Genomic DNA, 19,806 nt, shown 5'->3' on the forward strand with positions numbered 1-19,806 from the left:
TCATGATAATCATCATTAAAATGCTTTCACTATTCATTTTTCAAAGATACACCAAGCATCGCTACCATTAACATGTTGGTATTCCTCAAGTATAGAAATAACAGTACCTTCTACACAGCCAGTTTTCAAACTGAGAATTCAATTACACAAAATGAAAGTATTATCGTAAAAATGTTGGTGAAAGCATATTGTAGAAACACAATTATTCCACACTAACAGGTGACAATATCATTATTTGCCTTTAATTATTGACAGTTAATCAGACACTTCCAGACACAAGGACCACGAGGTCCAGGAGTCCTCTGAATGAAAATACATAACATACAGACAACTAAGAACACCTGCAACACAGAGTGTTTTCAAAGATTCTCCCAGGCTGAATACAAAATGAGTCATAACAAAACAATGGATAAAATGTGTTGCTTAAATAGTTGACAATAAATACTGTTCATCACTAAATTGTTCACACAGAATGATAGGAAGTGAAAGATGTTTGGCAGCTTGTGGTCACGCACGACAGGAATCCTATACAAGTGCATCAAAATGGAGAATTCATTCCTAACTTGGTTCCAAAATCTAACCGTGCCCTTTTCTGATGCCGCACTGCCAATCTGAAAAATAAAATATATTCTCTAATAACCGGAACATACACATTGACCATCTGCTACAGAGGTATACGGCTAAAGAATAATGCATAGTACAAAACCACCTTGGCATATCTCGTATCTGACTGGGCCTGTAAAGATCGGGGTTAAAACTGGTCTTCAGGGGCCCAGGTTGCCAGGCTAGTCAGGGGCAACTAACAGGATTGGATGGTCAGGCTCACTAACTTGGATGACACAGTTCATCGTATCCATACTGTGTAGACTGATTCTCATGATGTTGTTCACTGGATTGTCTGGTTCAGACTTGACTATTCAGGAATAACAACAACAATCTATCAATCAGATCACACATCTCCAATCTGACCTTACACTTGTGACATGGTGAGGCCATTGATCTACTGTACCTGGGACCATCTGAACTGAACATAGTATTGCTCTGAAGATGACAAATACAGATGTGTCACCTGACTTGTACATAGGTATGGTGCTAACTGTGTACTGATAATACTGTGATGCCAGATGTACAGCAAAATTTGCTTTAGTGGGTACCTATGTGTAATTATGGATTTGAATATGTTATAAACCTGATATCATTACTATGTCGCTGGCTTAATACCAATGAAACTTTTATTTTGAACTGACCCACTCACTCGCTGAAGCGATAATCAGGGTTATTTTAGAAGTCAAACCCTTGCTAAGCTTCATACGTAATATCTATAACACACCAACTAACAGCAATGCAATAGCCCTGTTTATCAGTTTCCTCATTGTATCAACACAGTCATCCTTTACGTACATATTCTCTTTTCGCACTCACAAAATAAAAGAAGTTCTTCGATTCATTAGACAGTATGGTCTCAGTAGCTACATTCAGGCTTCTACTAGCCATTTTAAAAACTCCTGACAAGCAATCTAAAGCACAAGTGAGACACTGTTTAAACAAAACTTTAAACTTTAGACCTCCAAAACCCCACAAATTTATTATGGCAATAGTAAGTGGTGGTGTTCACTGAATATACTCTGTGTTTGTGTGGCCAACAAGTATACATCATGCTGTCAAGAGTTATGTCCCTTAGATACCTGAATCCGCATCCTCACAAAACAGGTGTCAAACATGGGGTATAGAAAAATTTATCCAATGACTAACTTACTTGATCTCCCTTCTCTTGACTAGTTCATTGATAGTGATGATAACAACTGGCCAGCCTAACCCCAGCGCCCACACGGCAGGGTGGACACTAGACAGTGGCAGAGTGAAGGCTGCACTCCGATACTGCAATGCCACATCACCCACAAAATACACCAGCTGGGCTAGCAGTCTGAAACAGAAAATATGGTCAGATTATAACTGACTGAATCAAAATCAGACATATTTGTAGACTAAGAATTGATTGTAGTTTGTCAGTATGTTGTTTTTGCGTCACTCTCAGCAATATTCCAGCTTTATGACAGCAGTCTGAACCTGAGTCTGACCTTTGATGTTTCCAAACCATGTGCCATACTTCCCTTGACACAAATGGAACTGTAGGTTCATTGAAGGTTAACTGACTGTAATCTTTTTACCAGATTCTAGAGAAAGTATGATAAAGCACTTTTCATAACTACCTCAAAAGTGACCTTGACTGTTTAATATAAACACAACTGACATTGTGGCAACTTGTCAGGAAACATTCCACACCTTGGAAGGTGTACATGAACACTACTGCTGACCTTGTCCTTTAACTATTTTGATGCAGTGTCAAATCCCAGACATAAGTGGTTTTCCCAAGGGCAAATCAGAACATGACCACAGAACAATGATCGCTTATGTCAGTAATAAATCAATAAGACGAGTGTATTGATGGCAACTTCTTCTTATTGTCTAACACGACATTTCTGGGCTACTTCTTGCCCCTTCTTCACTACTGGCATTCCATGAAAGCAGTCTAATTTGACAACCTTGTCAATACCTGTGGTCGAGTCAGTAGGACAAATGTCATGAGCAACAAAGAACACTGAAGGAACATAGAATATCATCAACAAAGTCGCACACTGAAACGACATGTGTTTCAAATTAATGGTGTTCCGAAAGTCCTTAGGTTTCCACCAATCATTGTTAAAATGGGGGAGTATATATGATTTTATATTTGTGACAAAGACCCATAGATACATAACAGTTTAAGATGAGGCCCAGTCATGAGATTCCTGTAAGTATGTAGCCATGATACCATGTAACTACATTGTCATGAGATCACAAGATTCCTGCCAGTTAATGCCCAAACACCACAGAAAAATCTGCATGAACAACCATACACAATTAGAAACTGCAATACCTACTTACAGAGTGGGTGTGACTATTGACCACAATTTATTTGTAAACGGAAGCTTCTTCCATAGGTGATCTGACCAGTGGACGAAGCTCATTGATATGCAGGCTGAAACGCAAAAGGGTCACAAGGTCATTGAAAAGTAACAAAGAATCTATTTAACCTAAGCTAAGTACATAACCAAACACCCTTACTGAAACGCAAAAGGGTCACAAGGTCATTGAAAAGTAACAAAGAATCTATTTAACCTAAGCTAAGTACATAACCAAACACCCTTACATCATATAAACATATATCAACTCAATATAAATATACCAGATGGATATTATCAGTCTTGATGTGATATCAACTGAATTTGTCTCAAAAAAGGCAAACTGAGAAGAGAAAACATTTGTTTGTTCAATTTGTTGCAAAGGGTAAGGTTTATTCTAGGAAGATCTTGCAGTCTAATTCTAACACTGTATTCAGAGAAATTATGAATAATGAAGCATTACAGTCTACTCCTATTTCAGGCCAGTTCCAAGTCGCAATAACACAGCAGCATTAGATGTAATTTCATAAAGATGAATTGGGGAAATGAGCAATTCATGTTCTGGATTTTCTACTGATCTGCTGCAGAATTAGGATAAAGCCACTGTTCATACTAAGCAGGTGCCCCTTCCACATCTGTACTCACCAAAGTAAAATACAAGCAGGAAAAGAAATATGTTTTGAGCAAGGATTATTCCTCCTGAGTATTTCTCATACCAGTTATGAAAAACTGTCTGATTTCCATCATCACTGAAACAAAAAACAAATATTCCACATAAATGCTTTGATAATTCTGAAATTGGTATCATATTTTCAAAATGAAGCAAGATTTGAAAAACATCAACAGTAGTTATGGTTTCAGCTATGTTTAATCCTGGAAGAAAAATGTATTTCCTCTCCACAAGAATCAACTGAAAATTGAGATGTGTTTCTAGGCTCCTAGTTGTCTGGAAATCATCACTGGGACACCCTCAAGGCAAAATTCAAGGCAAAAAACAGGATGTCCACCTACACGGTTGTTTCTTAAGTCATTTCCACAAGACAGTATCATATTCTGGCATTATATTTTATTATTTGATTGCTTTCATTCCCTGAGGCATTGTTTGGAAAATTCATATCAAGCAAGCTTAGGAAGCAGATCATGCACAGCAATGAAATAAAGATCAGAGTAGGAGCCTGTAGTATCTGTGAAACACATCATAGTGGTGGTCCTGTGTTTGCCCAAATAACTGCAGGGTACACGGCCTATCTGAATGCATACACAGCTCATGTGATGATGGGAGTTCTTGGACTAGACAAGCACCTATAGGACAGTATGTACCTGAATGTATAAACAGCACATATGACAGCAAGAGTCCTAGGACTAGACAAGAACCTGTAGGACACTGACCCTACTTGCATGTATGACAGCACATGTGACAGTGAGTGTCCTAGGACTTGACAAGAACCTGTAGGACACTGACCCTACTTGAATGTATGACAGCACATGTGACAGCAAGAGTCCTAGGACTAGACAAGAACCTGTAGGACACTGACCCTACTTGAATGTATGACAGCACATGTGACAGCAAGAGTCCTAGGACTAGACAAGAACCTGTAGGACACTGACCCTACTTGCATGTATGACAGCACATGTGATGTTGGTGATGGTCCTAGGAAGAGACAAGTACCTGTAGGACACATAGTGCGTACCTGAATGTATGACAGCATGTGATGTTGGTGATGGTCCTAGGAATAGACAAGTACCTGTAGGACACAGTGCGTACCTGAATGTACGACAGCACATGTGATGTTGGTGATGGTCCTAGGAATAGACAAGTACCTGTAGGACATAGTGCGTACCTTAATGTATGACAGCACATGTGATGTTGGTGATGGTCCTTGGAAGAGACAAATACGTGTAGGACATAGTGTGTACCTTAATGTATGACAGCAAATGTGATGTTGGTGATGATCCTAAAAATAGACAAGTACCTGTAGACATAGTACGTACCTGAATGTATATACATAGATGTGTAGGACATAGTGCGTACCTTAATGTATGACAGCAAATGTGATGTTGGTGATGATCCTAAAAATAGACAAGTACCTGTAGACATAGTACGTACCTGAATGTATATACAGCACATGTGACGTTGGTGGTCCTATTACAGAAGGAGTACAGGGTCAGGCCATAGCACAACAGGGGGACTATCACAGAAGGCAGGAACCTCAGGCTAAACTGCACGATATATTGCCCTAGCATCTGAAATCAATGGACGAATTCGGTTCATATTCTCTGTTATAAAATATCTCCAAGAACATTGTTCAATCTTAGAGGGGGATTGAACCATTTTAATGGAAAGAAATTTCTGCCTGTTGAACACAATATTCAATCTTTCAAGACTTATATTAAGACCGTTTCATAAATCATTAGATCAGAGAATATATTCATAAACATCACAAACTCGTTGGCTGACAGATTACAATTTGAAAGGCGAAAGTGAATGAAAAGCTGATCAGAAAAACAGAGGTTGATTTTATTCAACAGATCAGTGTTCACATTTAGTGTACCAAATGACCTAAAATATCCACAGTTAAATATGTTTAGTGTGTCTTGGGAGCACTGCTGTGCAGCACCATGAGAAATCCTTGTACAACAGAGTGCTTTTCTTAAAGTGACCTCTGAAAGAACTGTGCCTTTTAACTTCCATTAAACATACTGTCTTTGAAATCTGTTTGTTTCTACAGAGATACATAAACAAATCTAAAGAGGAAGGGAAGGGCATAAAACAAACAAGAAGACACAGTCATCAATATCCCCTACATTACCTCCAATTCCAGTCTGAGTCACACTTGTTGCCATGGAGACACCAAAAATATTTTATTCAGAATTCCAAAACTATCAAAAGACACCAGTACACCACTAGACCCATCTATGTGTCAAGTTTGGTGAAATATTGAATGGTTTCAGAATTTTGATATGGAAAAGAAAAATGTGCACAGACAGATGGACAGAGAGGGTGCATTTTAATACCTCCCACAAAACGTGTTGCGGGGGATAATTATTACCTTAGTATTATGGATAGGACTGATATCAGAACAGCGAAGCACAAAAAACAGTCAGTGGTCTTGGGGGTCTTCCATTGCAGATTTACATCAATTCTCATATGTGACAGGAAGACTGGACTCACCTCTCCATTGACATGGTCTTTGTTTTTTCGAGTGGCTACCGTCATGATGCGAGGGTCGACAGGGTTGCCCATGAGAGTGAGGCTGAGGAGTGGAACGACCACCAGGAGGAGCCACAGCAGGTGGCGTGTGTCCAGTGTAGGGGGCAGGAGCAGCATGCTGGCTAGAACCTGGGTCAAGGTCAGTGACAGGTGGAAACACAACATCAGGTAGAAACAGTTCCTCATTGCCTGGGTGAAGTGGCGAGCCTGAAGCACACAGGGGTGGGTATTTATGCGTTTATATTGCTGAAACAAAACTCATGTATAGCCCGTTTTATTTATTTGAGACTGATGAATTGCTTACTAACAAAAAATCTAATCATTGCAGCAAAACTCAGTTTGGCTGTTCTAACAGCAAGTGCTATATTTTCATAATATTTTATGAAGGGGGATGGGGGAGATTGGACAAATCATCAGTGTTGGTCTGTCAACTTCATGTGCAAAATTTGGGTTTGATGCAATTATTACATTTTGTGTTGGTGAGCAATTCATTGGTCTCGATGAAATCAAATAGACTGTTACTGTTCAGAATATTTCCACTACATACAAATATTGGTGGAATGTTAAAAACAAAAAAAGAAAATTTTAAATATTACCTATGAGTGAGCGAGTAATCTAGTGAGTCTTAGCCATATTCCATCAATATCACAATGGAGGACATCAGAAATGGGCTTCACACCAGATTAATTATGAGCTTAGAAGGGGTACTGACAGGTTGTAAAGCTCTATTTGGTTGTGATGGAGATCGCTTGTGAGTTGTGATGTTACAAAACATGTGTTGCTTTTCAACGACTGTGGAAACATCCACTTATAAGGCAATAAATCCTGCACTGTTTTTTCAAGCCACAATGCACATTATGCCAACCTACCTCTGCAATGAGTTGTACTAGACTGACATTGTCATCCTTCCTGAAGGAGAGTGGGCAGGGTATACTGATCAGGGCACTGGCTATCTGCATGGGGGTGGGCTTTTCCTCATCCCATGGCTCTGCCATCACCGGCTGCTTGGCACACACTTGTGGGTAGAGAGGCTCCAGGGAGAAACTGCAATAAACATAGGAAGCTTTCTTTCATTTTTTTTTCATATTAATACAGAACAGCAAAAGAAATTCAAGTTTAAAAAAATGAAATCACATAAAAATAAGCATTCATGTTTATGTCTTAGATATAAAAACATGAAAAAAACTGTTCGGTATACAATGTGCTCTACTTAAAGGTCACATGCAACCAAAAAAGCAAACATAATTAAAACACAGTTAGCACTTACTCATCATATATTAAATGCATTGCTGGTTACGAAAAAACAAAGAAGCAACATTATAAGCATATAATCGCAAATCCAAAGTGCAATATTTTGTAATTGGGCTTACCTCCCTTGAAATGAAGCAGTCACGATACCAAACCCAGTAAGAGCTGGTGGGTGTGCACTCAAGTGTAATTAAGCTTTTCCATTTGCCACTGGTTCATTTGCCGATAATATAAATCGGCCTGAGAACAACTGAGTACTCATGCTCATGCATGCCCACCTACAATCTGCCGAAGTACCCCCATTTACCCACCTACAATCTGCCAAAGTACCCCCATTTACCCACCTACAATCTGCCAAAGTACCCCCATTTACCCACCTACAATCTGCCAAAGTACCCCCATTTGCCCACCTACAATCTGCAAAAGTACCCCCATTTACCCACCTACAATCTGCCAAAGTACCCCCAATTACCCACCTACAATCAGCTCAAGTAAACTGGTGTACTTACCTACAATCTGCCCCAGTAAACCTGTGTACTCACCTACAATCTTTCCCAGTACACCTGTGCACTCACCCACAGAGAAGGTATACTTGAGTACTCAACTACAATATGCTCCAGAACACCTGTGTACTTACACAATCTGCTTCAAAACACATGTGTGCTCACCTACAATCAGCCCCAGTACACCTGTGTACACAACTACAATCGGCCTCAAAACACCTGTGTACTCACCTACAAATGGTCCTTGTACACCTGCACTCACCTACAGTCAGCGAAAGTACACCTGAATACTCACCTACAATCTGCTCCAGTACACCTGTGTGCTCACCTACAATCTGCTCCAGAACACTCACCTACAATCTGCCTGCAGGAAGAGTGGCGTGTTTTGGATGTTGGCACAGCTTCCCATACACAGGACCACCTCCCCATTCTCTTGCATGATCTTCATCATTTCCTGGGTGGCTGTCAAAACAACAACAGAATTTCAGCTATTTGTGATAATCTAATGATAGGAAAAATGTACTTCATATTATTTCTATATTTCAATATTAAAACGTGCAGTTTACTGAAAATTCATATCATATCTAAAATATCTGCTTGTAAAACCTCTACAAACCAAGCTACTTCATATTCACAAAATGCAGTTTTCAGCTGATATCTTGGAAATCTAAGAATTCTAAAGGGCCTTCTGAACCACAATCAATTAGCTGTGTTAGATGGAGAAATCATAGACTCACAGCTACCAATGATCTTCAGTAACCAATGCTTGTAAGAGGTGACGAACAGGATCAGGTGGTCAAGCCTGCTGACTTCGTCAAAACATGTCATCATATCCCAACTGATCAATGCTCATGCTGTTGATCACTGGGTTGTCTGGTGCAGAAACGATTAGTGACAGGCCACCACCATATAGCTGGAATATTGCTGAGTGTGGCATGAAGCTAAACTCACTCACTCATGGATGGTGCAGTCATGCAAGCTACAATTCTTTGGGCAGAGTAATGTCCCTTAAGCATGCCACAAGTCCTGTAAATCCCATTAATTAATACAGGTTTGTAAGTACTATCCCCAAGTGTACAGGATCTAAGTAAAAAGTCTTCAACTTACATTATGTCAGCCTTTCCCCATAGAAAAACTGATAGCCAACACCATACTGAAATACTGTTCCAAGCAGTCAAGTGGCAGTGGGGTAGCCTAGTGGTTAAAGCATTTACTCATCACGCCAAGGACCCAGGTTCAATTCCCCATATGGGCACAATGTGTGAAGCCCATTACTGGTGTCTCCCAGTATGATATTACTGGAATATTGCTAAAAGCAGCATAAGACTTAACTCACTCACTCACTCTAAGCAGTCAACTCAATCACTCACTTGCTCACTCAATACCCCTGAAAACGAAACAATTCACTTTCCGTACCTTCAGGTGTGCAGTCAGTGAAGAGGTTGACAAGGAGGGGGACGTTGTCGGTGCTGGCCAGATGGGGACGGATATTCTCAATACCTCTTGGAAGCTTTGCCTGCATCAAGCATATGAGTGACAGTGCAAAACCATAGTTTGTTGTGTAACAATGCATTCTTTCAACATTGAAATAAATATGTTTTGATTACTTCTCAAGGAAAAACATTACCATGAGCATTTAACAGTCTTCATAAGAAGCACTGCCTAGCAGAACAGAAAACACAAAAAAATTGTAGATCATCAAACCTTGTGATATTTCATCATAAACTTCAAAATTTCATTGACCAAGTTTGTTATTTTATACTTATCCTGACTCATGCTTATTGCTTATCTTGGTTTCCATTGAAAGGTTGAAAAGACACCTCTGTCCCTATATTCTCTAGATACACAGGAAGTATCAGAGAGGATTAGGAAAAATATGGATATTTCTAGTGCTTTATGTCTACATTTGTTCCAAGGATCACAAATTGGCAGAATTTCTATCTGTATTTTCTCGTTTATGATGTGCTTGAAAGTTTCATGTGTAACACCAAATTTTTGAGTGTGACAATGCAATTTATCTTGTCACTGACATCACAGTTCAGATGATAACTAAAACCCTAAAATCCTGAGAACTGTCAAAAAACAACTTAACTTTCTGGCACAGGTCAAACAACATAAGAAAAAGTCCAATACTTCAAGTCTATGACTTGGATTACCTCCCTTTATCTGTAGTGCAAATAAATATGAGCAAGAAATCCAAACATTGAATGTTGGATACAATATACACAGTTTAACATAAAATCTGTTCATGCCATGAATGTGAACAGAGCACCAATACATCAGATGACGATTCCACATGTTTTAGGTACAGTTACAGAATACCAGATACCTACTAGCCATAATTTTTAGTGTCACATGCACTTCTAGTATAGTGAAGCAAGATCTATAAAGAATTCTAACAAATAGCATCAAAATAAAGAATAACCATTTTGGGATACAAATCAGATTATTTGGGGTGACTTCCTATTTGTAAAACTTACTAACAATTTTCAAATGAAAACTAAGTTATCACAAATAACAATTATACACTGTGTGTTTGAAAAATTTGAGCTATGGATTCTGGGAGTTGGAGTGAACACGCATGGGAAAGTTACCTAACCCTAACCTAAAAATTACCTTAACCTTAACCACATTCTTTATACTAACCCTAATGAAGATAGTAATGATATCCAAAGGTTAAGATAAGAAGTACACTAAGACAGAAAAGTACTAAAAATTTCAGTTCAGTTGCACACATTGTTTTGCTGTTCTAAAGTGTTCAGAGATGGCGAAAGTTATTGGCTATTCTGTAATCCTTCCATTTTTTGCATGACATAAGCTGACACTGAATTATCTGAATGTTGCAGTTTCCCCTCTGTAACAATGCAGTTGACTCACCCTATTATCCAGCGCCCCAGTGAGACTGTCATCAGTGTTGTCAGTCACGTAACTGGACGTATAGCGACTGTCAGACTGAAAATCTGTCTCTCCTTCAGCATCATCATCACTGGAACTCCAGCCCCGTTGTCGTTTCGGTGACATGAGTCTTTGCGTCTCCCCTTCCCCCTCTCCCACCTCATCTTCATCCTCCTCATGGGCCTCCCTGTCCCCGGACACTACCACTGGGGAGTTTTCCTTGATGGTAACGGTGCACTGGTCTTCTTTGATAGAGATATTGTCCACATCAAACTTCACCTGCGTCTCCTCCAGGTTTATTATGCTGGGAGCACTGTAGCTTCTTGAACACACTGCATCAGTTGCTGACTGTGCCTTAGAGGCCACATTACCAGCTGTGTCGCGCGCAAGATCTTCGGTGGAATGGCGGCTGGAATGGTGAGATGGGCGCTGGGAGACAGACTCCGGCCCGGACATGTTGCCTTCAAGTTTAAAGTTGTCATGTGACATGAGGGAGATGTGGCAGTTCCAGCCTGCCTCCAATCCCATCTTCTCAGAAAATACCTGCCACAGAACATATTATGTAAGAGACAGCTCTTCCACAATTGCAGGGAAAGTATTCCATCAGCAGTTGTAAACAATGCTTACAGATTCCTGAAACTAACTTAGCACATTTTCATTTGAAAACTGATCATTATGAAAGGTCAACATTAATAACCAAGTTACATTTTATTTCAGGTCCTAGATTTGAATTTTCTCATCTTTAATGCAACCTTAGATTCATGTCTCAAGCGTCAAGAAGCAAAATGTCAATGGAGTAGCCCAGTTGTTACAGCATTAGTTTGTCGAGCCGAAGACCTCAGTTTGATTCCCCTCATGGGTACAATTTATACAAACCTGTAGAGGTTATGAATTCTTTGAAGAATGTCCTCCTTGGGGTACATATAAGCATTTTTATGTCCATTAAAAATCCCTACGACAGTTGTAACTATTTTGATAATAAAATATTTACAAAACAAAAAACTCGTTTTTGTCTTGTGGGACCACCTTTACAGGGCCCCCCAGGCCCCCTACAGCCAAGAGCAGGTACCTCTGGCCGTCTACCTCGCACCTCACTTTTCATGCTGAACGTATCAGACAGAATGAGGGGAGGCGGGTGGCCGTACCCCAAGGAGGACATTCTTCAAAGAATTCATAACCTCTACAGGTTTGTATAATTCTTTTTCAGAAGAAGTCCTCCTTGGGGTACATATAAGCATTAAACAGACTCCCGAAGAGAAGCAATTGGGAGTGGTATTCTGTCTGACAGCAACAGTCCATTCGATCGAAGTGCAAATCTACAATCACACGGAAATAGAAAAGGCACCGACCTGGTCACCTGACCGCTGATGTCAATCAAGGCGGGGGCGTGACAAAGCTGAGGACCCGCTTGTTAAAGCTTACATGCCCATTGGCTAGAATTTGGGAAATCCCAAATGAGAAACCCTGCCCACCCAAATCAAAGTTTGGAGACCTGGACGTACGGGACACTCGCCAAACTGAACCTTGTCCATACCGCACTAGCAAGCTAAGCAGGGAAATGGAAAGGAAAGTAAGGCACCCAGCCAAAGGGGGCGGGACTAAGAAACCATCACCAAATATCACCGCCGATAAAATGGGAATGGATAGTTACCCAACACCAAGTGCAAACAGATATAGTTATCAAACAAAGCTTAATCAGCTTGAGCAGAACTATTCTGTCTACTTCAGGGAACTGACTGACCGAACCGAGCACACTCTCGTGAGTGTCTGTTCAGTTGGTAATGACGGTTCTGACGTGGCCACTGCTCTCACTGAGTGAGCTGACAACCCCTTTTTGGGGAGATAAGCCTTTATGTATATAGACCTTGCAGCCTGCCGATACAATCCATCGGGATGCCGTCTGTGTATCAGTCGGATAGCCAGCCATTCCGCCACCACAACAGCAAAATATACTGAACATCATTGAAAACGCACCACCCCTAAAATTGTGGATTTCTAAGAGCAGAAGTGAGCAATCTATGTAAATTTTACATATTTGTGTAGACCATTGTTTGATAAAGAAAAGAAGCAAAAAACAATCAAGCAAAACAGTGAAGATTTAATGCAGCTGACAATGAAATAAAGATGGGGTCAAAATGGAAAGTCAGTAGCGTGTATGACCCCCGTTAGCAGCAACACAAGCTGTGCAACGTCTCCTCATTGAACGGATAAGTCTCTGAATAAAGTCCTGAGGCACTGCATTCCACTCTTGCTGCAAGGCATTGTCGAGTTCCCCAAGGTTGTTGATCTGCGGACGACGTGCGAGGCGTTGGCCGATGTAATCCCACAAGTGTTCGATGGGTAACAAATCTGGTGACAATGCAGGCCAATGAAGTAGAGGAATGTTGTTGTTAGCCAGATACTGTATCGAAACACGTGCAGTGTGGGCTCGTGCATTGTCATGTTGAAATGTGTGCAGATCTTGATGCTGGTGAAAGAAGGGAACGATGTTGTTCTGAAGAATGTTGTCACGGTAGTAAACGGCATTCACTCTGCCACGACAAACAATCAGAGCGGTTCTGTGGTGATAACTTATCCCTCCCCACACCATAATGCTGCCTCCACCCCACCGATCGGTTTGCACAACACAATCCTGATGATAACGTTCACCCCGGCGACGCCATACCCGTAGACGCCCGTCAGCATTTCGCAAGTGAAAACGTGACTCGTTGGAGAACACCACACCATGCCAACGTCGTAACAACCACACACGATGCTGTTCAGCCCATTGTCGGCGTTCACGGCGATGCCTGTCAGTCAGGATGGGTCCAACGTAAGGGCGTCGACAACGTAACCCTGCCGCACGGAGACGGCGGAGACGGTGGAAGCGCTGATCAAACCACGTCGACCCTGGACAGCGTTGGCGGTTCTGGCAGCGGGCAAGGTTCGATCCCGAATATGGCGCCGTACAATGTCTCGATCTTGACGAGGGGTGGTAACACGTGCCTGACCTGGGCGTTGCCGGTCCCTGCTGGTTCCTGTTTGTTGGTATCTGTTAGCAAGCCTCAGAATGGTCGAATGATGACACCCAAATCGTCGTGCAATGTTTCTGCTTGAAGCGCCGACCTGCAACATACCCAAGGCCTGTTCTCGTTCCTCTGGTGACAATCTTGGCATGGCGAAAAAACTTTACTTACGAAAGTACTGCGAAAATGAGAACGGTTTTGTGCCGAAGGTCATTTATACCCCTGAACAGCATGCTTTCTGCATGCAATTTGTGCCCTTCATGTGTGATGTGCATGAATTTTGTTGTTTTCATGTGATGTGTTCGATGATGTGTTCGAACGATCCGTTTTTTACTGTAGAGCGTTATTTACGATCTAGTGTGTTATTATCAAAATTCCCACCATTAATTTTCCATTTCCAAAAGATTCTATTGCCTTATTTCAAAATTTACAGGTGGTGCATTTTCAATGATGTTCAGTATAGCTGTTTCTCCGTACGGAGCAAGGCTATTCTCTTAAAATAACTTTAAGAGGTTTCATAACGTCTAATACACGAACCTTACGGTATGTATTATCAGACGACGCAGGCAGCATGCACCCAGTTAGATCGATAGGCGCGGTCATTCAGAGCGAATGATCGAATTTTTTTGGGCGGTATGAATCCGGTAAGCGAATGCTAACCCGATCCTTATGGAACATAGTAAGATCCGGGTCTGAAAACATGACGTGTAAGTCGCTAACACGTCTACCAGACGTAACCGCCACTAAAAAGTCGTTTTCCAACTTAACAGTTGTAACGACGGGTTGGCCAAGTCATAAACGAGAGGAGTGGGTAACCATTCCAATACTCAAGACAAATTTCACGACCGGACGCAGTCTGTCCACGCCTGCAAGAAAACGCTGTACCCGGGGGTAATGTCCCAACAAGGCACCCTCAACGGGTATGTGGAAGGCTGAAATAGCCAGGGAGTAGCCTCGAATCGTAGAAGCGGCTAAGCCAGATTCTAAACGAGACGGTAAGAACTCCAATACTTCAACTACAGTCGAAGAAAAGGGATCGAGAATCCCTCTATTTCCACACCAGCGCGCATAACAGGCTCATCTATCCTCACACTGTACATTCGTGGAATCCGTCCACGAAGCCAGAATTGTGTCTGCAACTGATGCAGGAATTCCGCTCTTTTGGAGACGATTCCGGACAGTGGCCAGGCCACCCACTGAATCCTGGGGATTGGGGTGAGGCTGGCCGTCCTGGGATAGTAGGTTCGGTCGCCGCGGTAATAGTACCGGCGGCTACACTAGCGACCTGAGTATTACCGGAAACCAGCGTTGAGACGACCACAGATGTGCGAGAAGCACTAGTAGCCGCGCTGGTTGGGTGGCAAGCTGAGACAGAACTTTGGAAATCAGGGGAATTGGCGTAAACGCCGACACCACCCTGTCCGTCCAGTCCCGCTGGAAGGCATCGGCGGCAATCGCTCTCGGATCAGGAATCCGCGAACAAAAACCCCGGAATCTAGTTCGTCACTCCAGAGGCAAACAGATCCACCTAGAACGACCCAGACAACTGGGAGATAATCCCGAATATCTCCCGATCGAGCAACCACTCGTGGGGAGCCAGAACACGTTGTGAGAGCGCATCTGCACGCACGTTGTCGACCCCTGGGAGATACACAGGCATAACCTGTATGCTGAACTGATCGCACCATAGTAGAAAACTGCCACGCCTCCTGAAGGAGCGACGGAGACACAGTGCCGCCCTGCTTCAGAATGTAGGACATCGCCGTCTGGTTGTCCATCTCTAGACAAACCACTCGGCTTCGAACCTGATCCACGAAGCGTTCGAACACCAACGTCACAGCTCTCAACTCTAACACATTGATGTGCAAGGTCGCCTCTTGGTCGGACAATAGTCCCGACATCGTGAGGTCGCCCAGGACGCATCCCCCCCAACCCTGTGAGGGAGGCATCCGTCTGAACTGTGAGCGACGGTACCGGGGTCATCAGAGGTAAACCTTTGAATAGATTCCCAGTATCTGTCCACCACCGCAAGTGACGTATCAACCACTGGGGAATAGCCAGATTCTTCTCGTAGCTCTCCGAGTGGGACCACTGTTGTGCTAACGCCTGCTGAATGGAACGCATTCTCCGACGTGCACGCCAGACTATGTCCACCGTCGCCGCCATGTTGCCTAGCAACTGAAGCCACGTCCGTGCTGAGGCAATATGGGACTGAAGGAACCTTAACACTATGCCCTGTACCTTGAAAATGCGCTCTTGGGACAGAGAAACCACCCCTCGGGTTGTCTCGAACCTCGCCCCTAAGAAAACCAGATCCTGCCTCGGCACCAGTTGATTTTTAAGATAGATAACCCAACCTAGCCTGGTGAGAATATCCATCACCTACTGTGTGGATTCTCGACTTAGGTGTTGGGAGAGCGCTCTGAGGATCCAGTCGTCCAGGTACGGGAAACAAAAGTTGCCCTGCGCCCTGGCGACCTGAACTGGTTCTAGCATGAGTTTGGTGAACACCCTTGGCGCTGTGGAGATGCCGAAGGGGAGCACACGAAACTGATAACAAACCCCGTCGAAGGAAAACCGAAGGTATTTCCTGAACTCGGGATGCATCGGCACATGGAGGTATGCGTCTTTGAGGTCGATTGACGTAAGCCAATCCCCTGCCTCTACAGACGAGATCACTAACCTCAGTGTCTCCATCTTGAAAGACGGCACCTCTATCAAGTTGTTCAAACCCTTGAGATTTAGAATGGGTCTGAACCCTCCGTTCTTTTTGGTTACCAGGAAATAAGTGGAGTAAAACCCCATAGTCTCCTGTCCTGATGGAACCATCTCTATAGTTGCCTTGTCCAGTAAAGACTGAATTTCGGCACGGAGGATTGCCACCTTTTCCGGCGACTTCGGCACCGGAGTGCAGCGAATCCCGGCAAAAGGAGTAAGCTCTCGCTTCCACTGTGGCGTGTGGCCCCCTTTACCCCTGCCCTTGCTCTTCCGTGCCTGTAGTGGAGCAGTCCACTTCGGCGCATCCTTAGACTGAGTCGCAGGATAGCTTGAGCTGAGGACCGAAGGCCGCGAGCGAGAGGTGGAGGGTTGTTCAAGAAAAGACTTAAGAGTCCTTGAATTGACTAACGGCCTCCGCAGCCTCACTAACTCCCGTCAAAGCCCCCGGGAACAGGGTCAAGCCCAGTCGGAAAGGCAGAGACAGCAGTGCCTGCTGTGTAGCCGGTGAATACCTGGCGACAGCCATAACCTACGAAGGCCAATCACAGCATATATCATCTGACTCGTGAACCCATTGAGTCGCACGTCAAATGTGAATGCACCTCCGTAAGTTGCCGCTCTAACGTGGACGAGGAAAAATCCTCGTCCCCGTCCTCCTGCGACACCACCTGCCTCTGCAAGACAGAGAGGTAGGCTGAGTGCACCGCAACCTTAAGTTGCTGCACGGCGTTCCGATATTGCTCCTCAAAGGAGCGGAAACCGAGCGCAACACCTGGTTCGATGAGGTACAAAGCGGCAAGCGGCGACCCTGACAAGCCGACGCCTGGCAGTGGCCAGACGACCCCCCAAGCGCGATCGAGGCGTACACGCACTCGTCGACAACGGGAGGGTCAAATAGCGCATCGTCCCCCATCAAGTAGCCGGTCAAGCTCCGGGAGATCGAACCGCGAACGGCTACCCTAAAGGAGCGGATTAATTACCTCACTGAGGAGTGAAGGTAAAATAGGCAATTGAGCCTCAGCCACCCTACACGGAGCAAACGCTTCCCCAAGAAGACGAAACTCCGCGGGATCGGGGGCGTCCGCAGGGACGACCACCTGCGGCACAGCCCCTTGATCTCGGCTACCCTGCACGGAGTAAACACTTCCCAGGAAGACGAAACTCCGTGGAATCGGGTCAGTGCTACCGCGATCCATTCGCGTACCTGCCCCGTGGACGAACGGAGCGAAAAGCTCCGAATCGGCCTCCGTCGGTTCGCCGAAAAAAGAAGGCGTCGAGACCTCGTGAGATCGACCGCCGAAGTAGGGACCCCGATGCACTGAGCGGAACCGATGCAGGCGGCAAAGCCGGTGCTCGAACCGCCAGTTTGGTTGCCGGTAACCCCGACGCACAAGGGACCCATCAACAAGGACAACAGACCCAGAAGAGCCGAGTTGTCGGAGTCGGCCTACCTCTGGTTCACTGAAAAACCAGGGTGCCGAGACCCCGTGCTGTCGACTGCCGAAGCATGAACACCCGATGCACTGAGCGGAACCGAGGCAGGCGGCAAAGCCGGTGCTCGAGAACCACCAGTTAGGTTGCCGGTAACCCCGACGCACAAGGGACCCGTCAACAAGGACAACAGACCCAGAAGAGCCGAGATGTCCGAGTCCGCCTACCCCTGGCTCATTGAAGAACCAGGGTGTCGAGACCCTGTGGGGTCGGCTGCCGAAGCAGGGACACCCGATGCACTGAGCGGAACCGAGGCAGGCGGCAAAGCCGGTGCTCGAGAACCACCAGTTAGGTTGCCGGTGACCAACGGTACGAGACCCGATGGACCGGCGCCGGCAAGCAGAATTGCACCCGAGCCGGTGCTTGGTGCAAAACCCCTAGAGCCAGCTGGGAAAACGACACCAGAGCCGTAGCTTGGATCTGAGATTCCCACAGGGACAGCACCCGTGCCTGAGCCTAGACCCAAGACTTGGGTGCACCCCGAAACTGTAACAATCAGAACCAACTAATGGTAACTGATGTACAGAAAACATACGCAATTGAACACACAATATGCAAAATATAAACGCACGGGCGATAATAAATTGCCAAAATACATTAACCCAGCTAAACAAGAAAGTATAAGCGGATAAATGCAATAACAAGTGTGCACACACAAGTGCGTAATGCAATGAAAAAGACGAAAAGTCTTAAAAACCAACATCCCCATTTTGACTGAAACAAGAACAAATGGGTTAAGACATCTTAGAACGTAAAACATACTAATAAGAAACACGTAGGAATAAGTGAGACGCAAGCGAAACACTTCCCGCACTAAAAAGAAGCCATAAAGACCGCCATCTTGCCTGCCACATGACAGGAAGATAGGACCCGACCGGCAAAGTTACAACAATATATGAATGAAAATTTCAGCCAAGAAATTCCAACTAACGCCCGTGCGAAAGAAAAGGAACCATACATACAGTAGCTGACTCTTTCTCACTCATAATTCCGTAGGCAGATAGCACAAAAACTATCTAAATGGACCACACACGTCTTTCTAGTCGAACGACAGCATGAAAAGTGAGGTGCGAGGTAGACGGCCAGAGTTACCTGCTCTTGGCTGTAGGGGGCCTGGGGGGCCCTGTAAAGGTGGTCCCACAAGACAAAAACGAGTTTTTTGTTTTGTAAATATTTTATTATCAAAATAGTTACAACTGTCGTAGGGATTTTTAATGGACATAAAAATGCTTATATGTACCCCAAGGAGGACTTCTTCTGAAAAAGAATTGTAAAGCCCATTTCAGGTGTCCGTGATATTGCCGCAAAATTGCTAAAAGCGACGAAAACTCACTCACTCACTCACTCACTCACATAATGAGTTCAGCAACATTAGTATGATCTTCCATGAATTTCTCAATATCAACTCAGCAAACACTCACAAATTCATACAGAGACTGTAACAATATTTACCCTGCTGCGCAGCTCATTTTCTTTTGAAAAGTGGACAAATCTTATGCAAGCACTTTCAAGTTTTTCAATCAGCTGCACTATCTCCTGCAAGGTTAAACAAATGTATGATAAGAATAAGGTAACAGTTAATCATATAAACACTGATGACACATTTATCAAATGTCTCGCCCAACATATAAGAAAATCTGTAGAATTAAGGCAGATCAAACAGAACATGTGCATCAAATTTTTAATACAATTTGCTTCACAGCAGGTTGACTGTGATACATAATCTCATATTGACAATGAGACTTGATTAATTTCCACATTCATGGTTGAATATAGCATAAACAGTTGGTAAG

General features: G+C 43.8%; 1 protein-coding gene across 1 annotated transcript in view; it reads right to left on the reverse strand.

Moving 5' to 3' along the window:
* Window positions 1-398: 398 nt before the first annotated feature.
* Window positions 399-19,806, reverse strand: part of LOC137283628 (endoplasmic reticulum magnesium-transporting P-type ATPase-like) — a 71,107-nt gene continuing 51,699 nt past the window's right edge. The window contains exons 19-29 of the mRNA XM_067815221.1: window positions 19,466-19,549; window positions 10,782-11,342; window positions 9,321-9,420; window positions 8,258-8,366; window positions 7,023-7,197; window positions 6,115-6,360; window positions 5,050-5,186; window positions 3,588-3,691; window positions 2,926-3,019; window positions 1,757-1,924; window positions 399-611 (exon numbers count right to left, since the gene is read on the reverse strand). Of these exons, the coding sequence (XP_067671322.1) occupies window positions 539-611; window positions 1,757-1,924; window positions 2,926-3,019; window positions 3,588-3,691; window positions 5,050-5,186; window positions 6,115-6,360; window positions 7,023-7,197; window positions 8,258-8,366; window positions 9,321-9,420; window positions 10,782-11,342; window positions 19,466-19,549 (1,851 nt within the window). The 3' untranslated portion in view covers window positions 399-538. The remainder of the gene's footprint in view (window positions 612-1,756; window positions 1,925-2,925; window positions 3,020-3,587; window positions 3,692-5,049; window positions 5,187-6,114; window positions 6,361-7,022; window positions 7,198-8,257; window positions 8,367-9,320; window positions 9,421-10,781; window positions 11,343-19,465; window positions 19,550-19,806) is intronic.

This window comes from Haliotis asinina, chromosome 5, assembly GCF_037392515.1.
Source record: "Haliotis asinina isolate JCU_RB_2024 chromosome 5, JCU_Hal_asi_v2, whole genome shotgun sequence".
Lineage (NCBI taxonomy): Eukaryota > Metazoa > Mollusca > Gastropoda > Lepetellida > Haliotidae > Haliotis > Haliotis asinina.